Here is a 14345-nt window from a genome sequence, read left to right as displayed (position 1 = left end):
CTACTGCAGGCTTTGGGCCTTTCTTTGATTAATCTGGCCCTGTGTCTTGCCCTGTATTTACCCCCGTATTGCACCACCATTCTCTTCCTTCTCTCCGAGAACTTCGTGGTTTAGGAAAAAAACTCGCTGGTTATCAAATGGTGTGAAATGTAAAGGCTTGAATAACAAGCTTCTTAAATCTAATGAACCTGTAATCAAACGATAAATAATGGTTACTTACAGCAGACAATCATCAGGCCTCCAGTGATGTAGAAGCGACATCCCTTCTCCAAGGTGAAGAGTTGACCAATGAAAGCCATCAGGGCCATGCAGGAGAAGATAATGGCTAAGACCATGAAGGCTTCCACCGACTTCATAGCACCTGACGGGAGAGAGAAAGAGAGTTTTAAACATAAGACAGACGCTCTGTGCGTCAGTACAATGACAGACGCTCTGTGCATCAGTACAATGACAGACGGGTCTGTGCGTCAGTACAATGACAGACGCTCTGTGCATCAGTACAATGACAGACGCTCTGTGCGTCAGTACAATGACAGACGGGTCTGTGCGTCAGTACAATGACAGACGCTCTGTGCGTCAGTACAATGACAGACGCTCTGTGCGTCAGTACAATGACAGACGCTCTGTGCGTCAGTACAATGACAGACGCTCTGTGCGTCAGTACAATGACAGACGCTCTGTGCGTCAGTACAATGACAGACGCTCTGTGTGTCAGTACAATGACAGACTCTCTGTGCGTCAGTACAATGACAGACGGGTCTGAGCGTCAGTACAATGACAGGTGGCTCTGAGCGTCAGTACAATGACAGACGGGTCTGTGCGTCAGTACAATGACAGACGCTCTGTGCATCAGTACAATGACAGACTCTCTGTGCGTCAGTACAATGACAGGCGCTCTGTGCGTCAGTACAATGACAGACTCTCTGTGCGTCAGTACAATGACAGACTCTCTGTGCGTCAGTACAATGACAGGCGGCTCTGAGCGTCAGTACAATGACAGACGCTCTGTGCGTCAGTACAATGACAGGCGGCTCTGAGCGTCAGTACAATGACAGGCGGCTCTGTGCGTCAGTACAATGACAGGCGGCTCTGAGCGTCAGTACAATGACAGACGCTCTGTGCGTCAGTACAATGACAGACGCTCTGTGCGTCAGTACAATGACAGACGCTCTGTGCGTCAGTACAATGACAGACGCTCTGTGCGTCAGTACAATGACAGACTCTCTGTGCTGTTTCCTGATAGAAAGATCCCACAGACATACAGTAAGAATGTGCCGTATAATAATGACGGGAACTTACTGTCTTGGCCTGAAAAGCGAACTATTGTCATTACATCTTTGCATTCCACAGCATCACAAATCTTCCAGATACCGAATGATCCAGCTGAATTTTGCATCCAAACCTAAAACAAAATGAACATATTTAGTGTATGTTCCCCTGGCGCCTTTTATTTGAGATGGATCTTTCCCCCATTAATATTACAAATGATGTTTGCGCCGCATTAGCCGGCACTGCCTTCACTTTCACTTTTTGCTTTACGTTTGGGGCCGGTTAGAAATAATTGTTCCCTTTGTGACGTCTTTATATTTTGTTTATAGCCCTGATAGTTTACATAGTGCTGTACATAAAAGTTTGCAGACACAATAGGTCCCTGCCCTGAAGAGCTTACAATCTAAATGTGGTGCCTGAGGCACAGGGAGATAAAACAGACTTACCCAAAGTCACAAGGGGAGTGGGATTTGAACAAAAGTAAAGGACTCCATCAGTCCACCTAAAGGGGCAAGGTTTTCTCATGGCAGTGACGTGTTTAAGTAGTGACTTCGGGGTGATTGATGCCTTTGTACCCACATCTGACACCTAGAAGTATTTTAAAATCTTTTTGTTAAATTATTATGTAGACACAGTGACCTGAGACTTGGGAGGGGTTTGATCTCCTCCAGCCGCTCCCTTCTGTCTGACGTCACTGTGCGTTCTACAAGAGTTTGCACAGGCAGAGCCCCTCTCTCCCCCCTCCCCTTATCTTTATTACATCTCTGATAAAGACAGGGGGGATAAGGGGAAAGCAAACACTTCATTGACAAACAATCCCCTATTCAGAAATGCAATTTGAAAATAATTTCCCATCAACATATTTATTTTAGTATGGTTATATTTGTTTTGAAAGCCAATTAGGCTGTTAAACTCTATATATGGTCGTTCCCTGGCCAGCTTCGTGAGATTGCTCTATATATCTTTGGGTATCTATTTCTTTAGGCCTGATTCTGTAACTGGCTGCTAATATTGTGTAGTTAGTCTATTGTTTATAAAAATGTGTTACCAGGAAGTAATACATTGGGAGTTACCTCTCGTTTCCAAGTATGTCCTGGACACAGTTAATATGCCAAATAATACATGGTTACAAATACAGTTACATAAGTGAACAGGGTATACATTATATGCACAGTTAGAGATAATATGTATTGTAGGCTCATGTAACAGTTACAGACCAGATTAAAATGTGAGACAGCTTTAGTTTTGAAAGAACTTAAACTGGTGGTGGATGTGAGAGTCCCCGGTAGAATGGTCCAGTTTTGGGGTGCACGGAAGGAGAAGGAGGAACGTCCGGATACTTTGTTGAGCCTTGGGACCATGAACAGTCTTTTGGAGTCTGATCTCAGAAGATAAGTGCTGCATGTGGTAGGGGTGAGGAGCTTGTTCAGATAGATGGGTAGCTAGTCTATGGAATTTGAGGGGCTTTTTAAAGTTTATGAGTCTACATTTGAAAAATGTTTAAACATCTTAAAATGGGACACAGATTAAACATGTCAAGTGTTACAGTACATGGCCAATGGTCGTCACCGTGCTGTGAGTGCAATACTGCTGCGGCACAGTTTATTCGAGCATTTGCCCGTTCTGTGCCGCAGCAGTAGCCTGGCGCGCGCCCGAGTGTGACGGGCGCGCGCCGAAGCAGCGGAAGAGCGCCCTCCGATCGGGGCGCTCTCCCTACCGCTGACGGGTCCGCCGGGTCCCCCGGAACCCCCTGCCGCTGTCCCGCGATCGCGGGACACCAGGGCTCCCTCGGGGAGCCCCTGGACACGCGTGCAGGGGGCGCACGCTCCCGATGACGCGTGACCGCGCGTCTATGACGCGCGGCACGCCGAGGGGCGGCCACTAGCAAGCCGGGAGATTTCCCGGCTTGCCGTACCGACCACACTTCAATAAAGTGTGTCGGTAGTGTATACTGTGTGTTCCTAATACTGTGTGTTCCTAAGTGAGACAAGGCTTTAGCTGAACTGCTTGATTGTTAGAAGCTGGAAGAATCCTAACCACGCAAGTTATAATGGAAATTCATATTCTCCTCATCATGACCACTGTGTGGTGACTTAAATCCTACTAAAAGGTACTCTACTCTTACGATCAATATCTGAGATTATAGAAGTGTAAATTCATCATTTACTGTGGTACCTTTTAGGCTACAGAGCTTCCCAAACTGCCCATGTTTCCTTTTGTTGCGTACTATTTACTTTATGAAGAATTCCCTCTCTGGTTTATTACAAGGTTCATCTATGATTATTTGTCTACAGATCGCATAGGCTAATAGAGCTTTGCATTCAGAGAGCAATAAACAGTTTATACCATGATTACAATGTCTCCCTTTCATAAACTTACATTGGAGATGGTGGAGACAAAGAGCATTATCACGGTGGCGATATGGACCACAAAGATACCAGCTAAGAGGACCAACATGATGGCGTTTTCTTGATGTTTTCACCGGCACAGAAGATCCTAAAAGAAGAAGAGAAACAAGAGCGGTGAGTGAAGTACTGTCTGACCATGCAACATTCAACCTAACATCTGAACCAGACAAACGTCCATATTTTATGATGCATACATGTTATCTTGAAGTTCTATGATGGCACAAGGACAGGGAGATAACAAGATGTAAGTGGTAAGCGCGAGGAATTGAACACACAAGCTTGTTCATTCACAACCCCCACCATGCAATTCTGCCTCCAATGTTATCATACAGACCAGTTGAATATGAGCTGTCAAGACCCCATGTACCTCTGTGGTCTTCAGAGCTGCTGTTCTACCATATCATTGATCCCACTGATTTACTCAACCACAACCACAACCACAACCATGTTTCTCTTCAGCAGCTCCATGGGTGCTGCTTTTCTATTTTACACAATATTTATCCCTTATCTTCTTGAGATCATATGTCCCTAAAGTAAACAATGCATATCAGGCCCAGGGCCATTTTAAGACCTTCGTAGGCCCCTATGCACTTTTATTTCTAGAGGCCTGTGTGTCCGATATTTTTACTCATTTTTATGCTAATTTCATCGTTTGCTTGTTTCTTTCGATACTAGTGATATTTGGCATCGATACTTTCGTTTCGATATTTAACGGTATCGATACTTCGAAGGCATTTTAAATTAAAATTGGCTGTTTTCTCTTATTTTGTGATATTTTTTTTTGTTTAGGTATTTCTTCAAGTGAAATATTGTAGGCCCTAAAAGGTTCGTAGGCCCCAGGCACTGTGCGTAGTCGGCCTAATGTAGAAAGCGGCCCTGATCAAGCCAAAGCATTGAGAACATGTCCAAACCAACAGAGAAAAAGATCAGAGCTAACGTAAATAATACAATGAAAAGGGAAACCAAGGGACATTTGCTTCTGGTGCTTTGAAGTTCTCTTAAACTCAGTTCTATTAAAATGACAAAGGTTGCTACTATAGTGATATAGAGACATTTCTTCCTATATATCATGTTCTTTGCTTCACTTTAATTGATGAAGATTAAGAGAGGTTTTCTTTCGAGCCAGACTTGCTAGTATACATAGAAAGATTGTGATGACTGTTTTATTGGACAAAGAAGCATGATGTGTTCACATTGCTGTGGATGGCTTTTAGAAGGTGAAATCACTCAAAGTCAACCAATTACTTCTCTTAGGGGCCTCTGAGTGCGGACGTGTTTTCTTTCCCCTTATCCCACCCTGTACTTGTGAGAAAACCAATTGAGATAAGGGGAGGTGGCAAGAGGGAACTCTGGCTGTACAAGCAATTGATGATCACACAGTGACATCACACAGTGACATCACAGAGTGACATCACACAGTGACATCACACAGTGACATCACACAGTGAGAGCCACAAAAGGGAGCAGCCGGAGGAAATCAAATCCCTCCCAAGTCTAACTTTAAATGAAATACCTATAGGTGACAGATTTGGGTCAAATAGGCATCAATCCCCCAGATGAGACCCGTTAACGGCAATTAGTTCACTTTGGTCCTAGGAGGCATAGCGCCTTTAAGAGGTGAAGTAATTCCAAATGAAGATCTATGAAACCATCATTAAAAAAGGTTCAGGGGGACTTCCGGTGACGTCACAGCCGATGGTCTGCTAGGGGAAGAGCTCCCGGCACCCTCACCAATCTACACACTAGAATAAGCTGACTCTACATCCCAACCCCCCCGAAAACTGATCCCACAGCAGGAATAAGCACCGGAGAGATGGCAGGGAAGCCGCAGAAAAAAAACCAATGCCCCGTCACCAAGTTCTTCCCTCCGGCGCAACGCCATGCTGAAATCAGCTCCGAGGAGCAAGATGGCGTCGGGGGAGAACCAGAGCACGAGGTGCGCAGCGGCAGACACAGCCCGATTGACTCGGACCCCCCCGTCCTAAATAAAGACTTTTTCGATGCCCTAATTACCAAAATGAGGAAGGGAGTCCAGGAGGACACAGAAAAGGCCCTCCAAACCATCCGGGCAGAGGTGGAAGCGCTGACGGAGCGGACGGAAGATCTGGAGGTGAAGATGGAGGGAATCTCAAATGAACAGGCTGAGACCCACGAGGAAGTACTGAGATGCGGAGAGGCGATCCGACATATACAAGATAAACTGGAAGATATGGAGAACAGGGAGCGGAGGCAGAACATCCGCCTCAAAAATATACCTGAATCCATCACCCACGAAGAACTCCAACCATACCTCCGCAGACTCTTCCTGCAGCTCGTTCCTGACCTCTCAGAGCATGACCTGCACACAGATCGTGCCCACAGAGCCCTGGCCCAGAAATCAGCAGACCCAAACCGACACAGAGATGTGGTGCTGAGAATGCACGCATACTCTGCTAAAGACCGCATCATGACAGCGGCTAGGGAATTGAGGTCTGTGACTATGGATGGAGTGCAAATTCAACTCTACAACGATCTCTCCCAATTAACAATAAATAAAAGAAATGCACTGCGTCCACTCACCTCCTACCTCAGAGACCAGGGGGTGAAATACCGCTGGGGATTCCCCTTCAAACTAGTGGTGCTGCGCAATGGCCGCCACTACACAGCAACAACCCCTGAAGACGCCAAGAACTTCCTGAAGGCGTTAGGAATCCCGCTCGCACCGCAGAAGAACACCCGCCCCAGTACTGAGGAGACGCCAGAGACGACCCCCCAAGAAACTCCCCGCACATCGGAAAGACTAGCGAGCCAACGCCTCCGGTGAACCCCGACGAGCCAGCCAGCTGTGAGACCCAAGGAAACTACACGCGGCCTCTACAGTCTTCCCACGAAGTTCCAGAGGCCTTAAAGACCACAACATACACCCAACACAAGAACCCACAATAAACAAAACATACCCCTGACCCCGAGCCCCCCTGGCCTACATCCCACGAAATTCCCCCCCCCCTTCCCTTCCCCCCCGATTCCCCCCCCCCCCCTCCTGTCCTCTCCCCCCAACCCTACCCCCCCCCCCCCAACCCTACCCCCCCCCCCTCCCCTTCCCACTATCTCCCTATGTTCCCCCCCTCCCCTCCTCCCCCCCCCCCACACACGCTAAACGCCTACTTACCTTCACCGCTCCCACCTGAGACCGAGAGGAACCGAGATCCCACTCGGGGCGTCTCGGGCAGCAACGGGAGGAATCGGCAACCAAGCTGCTCCTCCCCGGGCGCGGTCCTACTGTGGGCCACTCACGTGCTCCAGAGCTGCACCAGCGGAGACACAGACACCCGAGCCGCGGACCTGCTGCTACACTCCCCCACAAGCACCTCCGGTTGGCGCTCCCGATGATCAAGAGATGCCCGAGATCCCCAACCTAAAGAGCCCTCACACCAGGACATCAGGCCCGGAGACCCCACACTTGGACTCAGCACACCGTGAACCGCCCCCGGTGGCAACCACCACCCCCCCCCTCCCTTCCCGCAAGTGGCAGGTTGTATGAACAAAAAACCTCCCTCCCTCTCCCCTCTCCTATCCTAATGGTAAAATTGCTGTACCCCGATACCCCCCAAAGTAAGCCCCATGTCTCCAGACTACCGCGCTCCCCCCGAACTATCCCCCCATCTCTCCCCCTTGCTCTCAAACCGTAAAATACGTATGTCCAAAGCCTTAAATCAACTGAGCACCCATACCGAGGCTCATTCCCAGAATCATAGGGCCCCCCAACTGATCCCGCAAGTGTACGCCCCCCCCCCCCTCTGAATCCCCCTCCTCCCCCCTCCATCCCATACACCCCCCCCCCCGCCACCCCCCCTACCCCCCCCCCCCCCCGGATCTGAGCCGGAGTGGTACTGGATACTGCAGCCCACCTCACAACAACTGTCCCACTACTAAAGTCTCAGCTATTCTCCTCCAAACACCCCTCCAGACCAAAACTAAGCCCCCTTCAAAGCCTAGCCCCAAGCACTCGAGTAGACCAGATGTCTCCCCCCCCCCCTCCCCCCCCCCCCCATTTTTTCCTCTCCCTACCCCCCCCCCCCCCACTAGTCAAAGTAAAGACCAAGTTAAACTGCCCCCCAAAAGATCTCCCCGCCCCCCTCCCTGCCGCGGACAGCTTTCCCCCCCCCCCCGACCTGCCCCCCCCCCTGACCTGCCCCCCCCCCCCCACAGAAACAGAGATCCGGAATATGGTTACCCAATGTGTATAGCTATATGCCAATGTATGAATAACTAACGATGTTCTAATTTAAAGTGGTGCTATGTAAGAGATCTCCCGTCCTAAGAATGTGACAATGTGTAAAATGTTTAAACTCCTTGCTGAACTCTGCTATAATATCCGCTCCCACTCCCCCCCCAATGTGCCCCCCCCTCCCCCCCCCCCAGAGGAGAAATGCGCCATGCTACGCCAAAACGCAGTGCTATATACCAATGTTTGAATGCATCCCAATGAGCAGCTGCTAACAGCAAAACACAGGAGAAACCTAGGCTCGAGATGAGAGCTCCCCCCCCTACCCCCCCCCCCCCCCGAGCACAAGGTTCCAACCCCCTGCTAACTAGGTGTATACTAGATGCTACCACCCCCCCCCCTTCCTCCCCGTCCCCCCCCCACCCTCTTTTTTTTTTTTTTTTTTGATAAATCTGACAATATCAGGACACAAGGGAAGCCTCAACCATAGACTGAGATTCCCCCCGAGAGCAATGATTACCCTATGTGCTATCTAGGTGTACCCCGCATGCCCCCCCCCCCTCCCTCCCCCACCCTACTCCCAGATGCCCCCCCTCCCCCACCAGATGCCCCCCCTTCTCACCCCCCCCCCTCTCCCCCACACCCACCCCCCCCCCCCTCTCCATCCCCCCCCCTCTTCCCCCCCCCATCCTCCCCCTCCACCCCCCCCCCCACCCTTCCCCCCCCCATCCCCCCCCCCTCCTCTCCACACCCCCCCCCTTTTTCTTCACCCCCCCAACCCCCCCCACCCCCCCCCCTCCACCCCCTACCCCCCCCTCTCCACTCCCCCTCCCCCCCACCCCCCCACCCACCCCCCCTCCTCCCCCCCCCCCAGCACCCATAAAGAACACCCAGACAAGGACTTAACATAAGGGAAGAAAACAATGTGTACTAAGGATGTACAAGATCATCTATGGCCCAAACCAAAGGAGAGTTAGGCCTCCACCAGCCAGAGGTGCCCCTCCTTACCAGGGACTCCCCCCCCCCCCCCCTCCCATAAGCAATGGGATGGGGGTGCTGGACCCTTCTCTCTGGCTACGGTCCGTGAGTGACGCCCCGAAAGTTCTCCCAAGGGTGCTTCATACACCCCATCCCCTTGACACCACAATGTCAAGAGGAACCTTTTTCGGGCTCCAAGATAGCCCATTCTCTTTCTTGTCCTCCTGTGTCCTCCCCCCTCCCCTTCCCTCCCCCTCCACCCCACCCTTCCCCCGTCGGCCACCCCCCAATATCCCTGACGGGACCACCAAGGACTACCCCCCACATACTCTACCCGACGCACGAACCAGCCCTGACATGGGAATAACTCAGGGACAGGGGCCTATCCCCGAGACACCCCCTCCCCACTGATGGCGACGATCAAAATAATTTCCCTGAATGTCAAAGGCCTTAATTCGGTTCGCAAACGTAAACTAGCCCTTCAAGAATTTAAAAAAACTAAAGGGGATATAATTTGTATCCAAGAGACCCATTATAACAACGCAGACCCGCCAAACACATTTAAACACGTGTACCCCCAAGCGTACTTCGCTTCCTCCCCCAGTAAAAAAAGAGGAGTGGCCGTCCTGATTAAAAACAACATACCATTTGCTCTGACGAAGGTAACCAAAGACCCCGAGGGACGGTACATCCTCCTCCAAGGTACGCTCTCAGGCTCCCCCTTAGCCATCCTAAATATTTACTCCCCAAACGCCAACCAAACCCATTTTCTACAAAACCTCCTTAGCACCCTAGACCAACCGACGCTCTCTTCCCTCCTCCTAGTCGGAGACGTAAATATGGTACTTAACCCAGCCCACGACAGATCAGGCCAAACTACTACCCCATACTCCATCCAACTACAGACAAAAGCCCAAAAATTCCAAGATATCCTCAGGGAGTACTCCCTGACAGATATCTGGCGGGCCCAGCACGTGGGTCAGCGGGACTACTCTTTCTATTCAACCCCCCATCAGTCTTACTCGAGGATCGACTATTTTCTGGGCACCAATAATGTACTCCAGGCATCCTCCCACTCCGAAATAGGCCCAATAACGTGGTCCGACCATGCCCCTATCGTACTCACCCTCTCTCTACCTTTCGTCAAGTCCTTAACATACAATTGGAAACTCGACGACTCGCTTCTCAACGATCCACTAGTAGTCAAAACAGTGAAACAAAAACTGTTCACCTTCTTCCAAATAAACAAAGGTTCAGTGCCCTCAGCAGCAACTCTATGGGAGGCCCACAAAGCCACCATCAGAGGGGAACTTATATCAATAGCCTCCTACAAGAGGAAACTTAAACAGAGAGCCCAGAAGGAACTCACAGATAAAATCCTAGCGCTAGAGCACTCACACAAACAATCCCTATCAAAAAAGGTGTTCAGAACACTTGAGAAAGCGAGATCCGACCTAAAAGTGTTGCAACTTGACGAGGTGGAGAGAGCCCTGAAATGGACCAAACAGCGGTTCTACGATAGGGGCAACAAAGCGGACAAACTTCTGGCCTCCAAATTAAGAGGCTTGAGGACAAAGTCCCAGATCACAAAGATCAGAACTAAAAGCGGCCTAGTCTCCTATAACGAGAAGGACATCGCGAATGAGTTCGCAGAGTTCTACACAGATCTTTACAATCTCCACCCAACTAGCATGCCAAAAGATATCGCCAAAAATACATCCGACTATCTATCCAAATGCAACCTCCCATCTCTCACTCAAGAAGAACTTGAGTTCTTAAACAAGAAAATAACCCTAGAGGAACTAAAAAAAGCGATATCCTCACTTAAATTAGCTAAAACCCCCGGACCCGACGGATTTTCCAACGGGTACTATAAAAAATTTGTAGGCCCCCTGTCCCCCCACCTCCTAGAAATGTACAACTCCTTTATGCAAGACCAACAGATCCCAGACACTATGTCGGCAGCCAATCTGGCTATTATTCATAAAGAGGGTAGAGACCCCCTTCAATGCGCCAGCTACCGCCCAATATCCCTCCTAAACTCTGACCTCAAACTTTTCAGCAAAATCCTAGCAAACAGGCTGAATCCTATTCTCCCAAGGCTAATTCATATAGACCAGGTGGGATTTGTGTCAGGAAGACAGGCCTCTGACAACACCCGCAAAATTATTGATATTATAGACCACGTGCACCTCAAACAATCCCAGGCCCTGATACTAAGTCTCGACGCGGAGAAGGCCTTTGACCGCATCAGATGGTCCTATCTAGACCAAACGATGCGCCAATTCGGCTTCTCCGGACCATTTCTTACCGGCGTCCGGGCCCTCTATACTAATCCAACAGCCCTACTAAAACTCCCAGGAGGCCGCTCCAACCCAATAAAAATTCAAAACGGCACCAGACAAGGCTGCCCCCTCTCCCCTTTACTATTTGCCCTATCCATAGAGCCCCTGGCCGCCCGAATTCGAACTGAACCCACTATTAAAGGTATCCCAATCGGAGACAGGGAATACAAAATATCCCTGTTCGCCGACGACATAATTCTCACTCTGTCAGACCCCCTCACCTCCCTCCCTAACTTAGAAAAACTCCTTGACGAATTTGGCCAACTATCAGACTATAAAGTCAATACTGACAAGTCAGAGGCGCTTAGCATCTCCCTCCCGAACCCCGTATGGTCAGCCCTACAACAGAAATTTAAATATAAATGGAACACCTCCCACATCAAGTACCTCGGAATCAAAATAGCAAGTTCATATAACTCGCTGTACCAAATTAACTACCCCCCCCTCTTCCGCCAGATCTTAAAAGATCTTGAGTCCTGGCTATCCCACCAGATCTCCTGGTTCGGAAGGATAGTATCCACCAAAATGAACATCCTACCCCGCCTGCTCTACTTTTTTCAGACCCTCCCCGTCCCTGTTCCACTAGCAGAACTAAGGAATATCCAGGCCCATATATTAAAATTTATATGGCAACAACGTAGAGCCAGGGTCCCACGATCGGTCCTATTAGCCTCGAGGTCGAGAGGTGGTCTGGGGGCCCCGGACATACTCCGATACTACCTTTCGGCCCAACTGAGGCAGGCGGTAGTATGGAACAGCTCCCCCGACACCAATTGCTGGCTGGAGATCGAGACACACCACGCTTTCCCGAACCCCCTCCCGACCCTACTGTGGTCCCCAGCTCTCAAAAACAGGAAATCATTGAGACTTGGTCTCGGGGCAATGAGATGCACGAGGTCGACATGGTTAAAAACCAAAGGGAAATATGGCCTAGCTTCAACCCCCTCTCAACTGACCCCCATATTCGGGAACCCGGACTTCCCACCCGGATGCGCCCGATTCCAATTCAGCCAATTTCAAGGCTTAAACATCAGAGTGGTTGCGGATTTGCTGGAAAAAGATGAGGCCATGTCCCTCCCAGAATTAAGAACCACATTCACGTCCCCCAACTTGCCCATTTTCCAATACCTCCAGATCCGACATTTCCTAAGAACCCAATCCCCTACTCTCAAGTTCCCGCCGCGCTCTAGATTCGAGACACTCTGCCTCAAAGGCAAATACCAAAAGGGCCTCATATCAGAAATTTATAAAACGCTCGAAGCATCTCAGCCCCCCCCTAACCACCAATACATGCAGAAATGGAATGCAGACCTAAACACCAACTTAGACCTTGAGGATTGGGAGGATATTTGGGAGGCAGCCACCAAAACCTCAATTTGTTCCGTCACGAAAGAAAACATCTATAAAATACTATTCCACTGGTACCTGACCCCGAGTAGACTGAGCCAAATCTACCCAGGCACTTCAGACGAATGCTGGAGAGGTTGTGGTCAAAGGGGGGACATGTCCCATATTTGGTGGACATGTCCGGAGATCCAAAGATTCTGGTCCCGGATCCAGGGCCTCCTGACCGAGACCCTGGATATAGAAATACCCCTGGACCCGCTGACCTACGTGCTGGGAAAACCAATTGACGACCTTCCTGCCCCGGCGGCCAGACTCGCGGCAGCAATACTGACAGCTGCGAGATGCTGTATCGCGGCGGCATGGAAGAAAATTAAAGCCCCCTCCAGAAGAACTGTGATTACAAGAATAGACGGAATTATGAACATGGAAAAATTGACGGCAATGTTAAAGCAAAAAACCCCACAATTTTATTCCACCTGGGAACCCTGGATAGGACTACCAACCCCCACATAAACCCCCCAGCTACCCCTCGCCCCCCCCCCCCCCACGGCCGACGAACCCTAACCCCCCCCCCCTCTCTTTCCAAAGTCGTTCCCAACTATCCACCTTTCCTTCGTCTCCCCCTCTCTTTTTCATTATTGAAAAAAGGAAAAAGGGTTTATTGTGTGTCATTTACCTCCTTTATGCCTTGTACATGCACTGCGCCGTATTTACAAGTTGGCCTGTGAGCCAGTGTCGATAATATGTACCCCCGTGATGTATGACACCAATAAAGGAAAAATAGTTACAAAAAAAAAAAAAAAAAAAAAAAAAGGTTCAGGACGTGTTACGTGGCGGAGAACGGAGTTTTAGGCACAATGTCTCAAATCTCCAAAACGGAGGGATAGGTAGTAACAGAAAGATCAAGCAAGTAATTGTCCAAAAATAAAGATATAAGCAGGGACGGTAGAAGGAGTTAGGAGGGGCTTGCAGATTTAGGTTGGGTATACAAGGAGTGCTGATGTAGATCTGGTTTCTGCTGTGATAAACATCCACTTGCAGCCTCAGGGAGTGTCCCAGTAAAGAGGGTGAGGTGGTATCACTTCATCGTTGGTTGTGACAACTGAAGTCTCCTCTTCCCATAGAAATGTCTTCCTCCCATAGAAGTGTCCTCCTCCCATAGAAGTGTCCTCCTCCCATAGAAGTGTCCTCCTCCCATAGAAGTGTCCTCCTCCCATAGAAGTGTCCTCCTCCCATAGAAGTGTCGTCCTCCCATAGACATGTCCTCCTCCCATAGAAGTGTCCTCCTCCCATAGAAGTGTCCTCCTCCCATAGACATGTCCTCCTCCCATAGACGTGTCCTCCTCCCATAGAAGTGTCCTCCTCCCATAGAAGTGTCCTCCTCCCATAGAAGTGTCCTCCTCCCATAGAACTGTCAGCTTCTCTGTGTTCCGTCATCTTTTTATCGGTCACTCAGCCTAGCCCGGCTGTGACTCTGGGTTCATGTAGGTTAGTTATTGTATCAACAAGGGCTTACTTAACAGTGAAACTATCAGAATAGCTGGGAGGAGAACTAAAGAGACTCCATTATCTGCCTGCCAAGGATGGACTAGAAGAAATGGAAAACTTCCACTGACCTAATACAGTTGCATGTCGGTTCTAAGAATGCAGAACACATACTGTACTTGTCTTGTTTGCACTGACCTAAAAACCAGGAGACCAGGCTCCAGTCATTATACTATAAGGAAACCTGCAGCAGTTACAGATGCAAACCTTCATACATTCCATTATATTATTGTGCTGAGCAACTCCTTC

The 14345-nt window shown here is 49.6% G+C and overlaps 1 protein-coding gene across 1 annotated transcript in view; it reads right to left on the bottom strand.

Annotated features, from left to right (window-relative positions):
- Window positions 1–14345, bottom strand: part of EMP1 (epithelial membrane protein 1) — a 39488-nt gene that overhangs the window by 3042 nt on the left and 22101 nt on the right. Inside the window, exons 2-4 of the mRNA XM_075573979.1 lie at window positions 3649–3765; window positions 1300–1402; window positions 221–361 (exon numbers count right to left, since the gene is read on the bottom strand). Coding sequence (XP_075430094.1) covers window positions 221–361; window positions 1300–1402; window positions 3649–3726 — 322 coding nt within the window. The 5' untranslated portion in view covers window positions 3727–3765. The remainder of the gene's footprint in view (window positions 1–220; window positions 362–1299; window positions 1403–3648; window positions 3766–14345) is intronic.

This window comes from Ascaphus truei, chromosome 17, assembly GCF_040206685.1.
Source record: "Ascaphus truei isolate aAscTru1 chromosome 17, aAscTru1.hap1, whole genome shotgun sequence".
Taxonomy (NCBI): Eukaryota; Metazoa; Chordata; class Amphibia; order Anura; family Ascaphidae; genus Ascaphus; species Ascaphus truei.
This window is presented reverse-complemented; position numbering and strand designations above follow the sequence as displayed.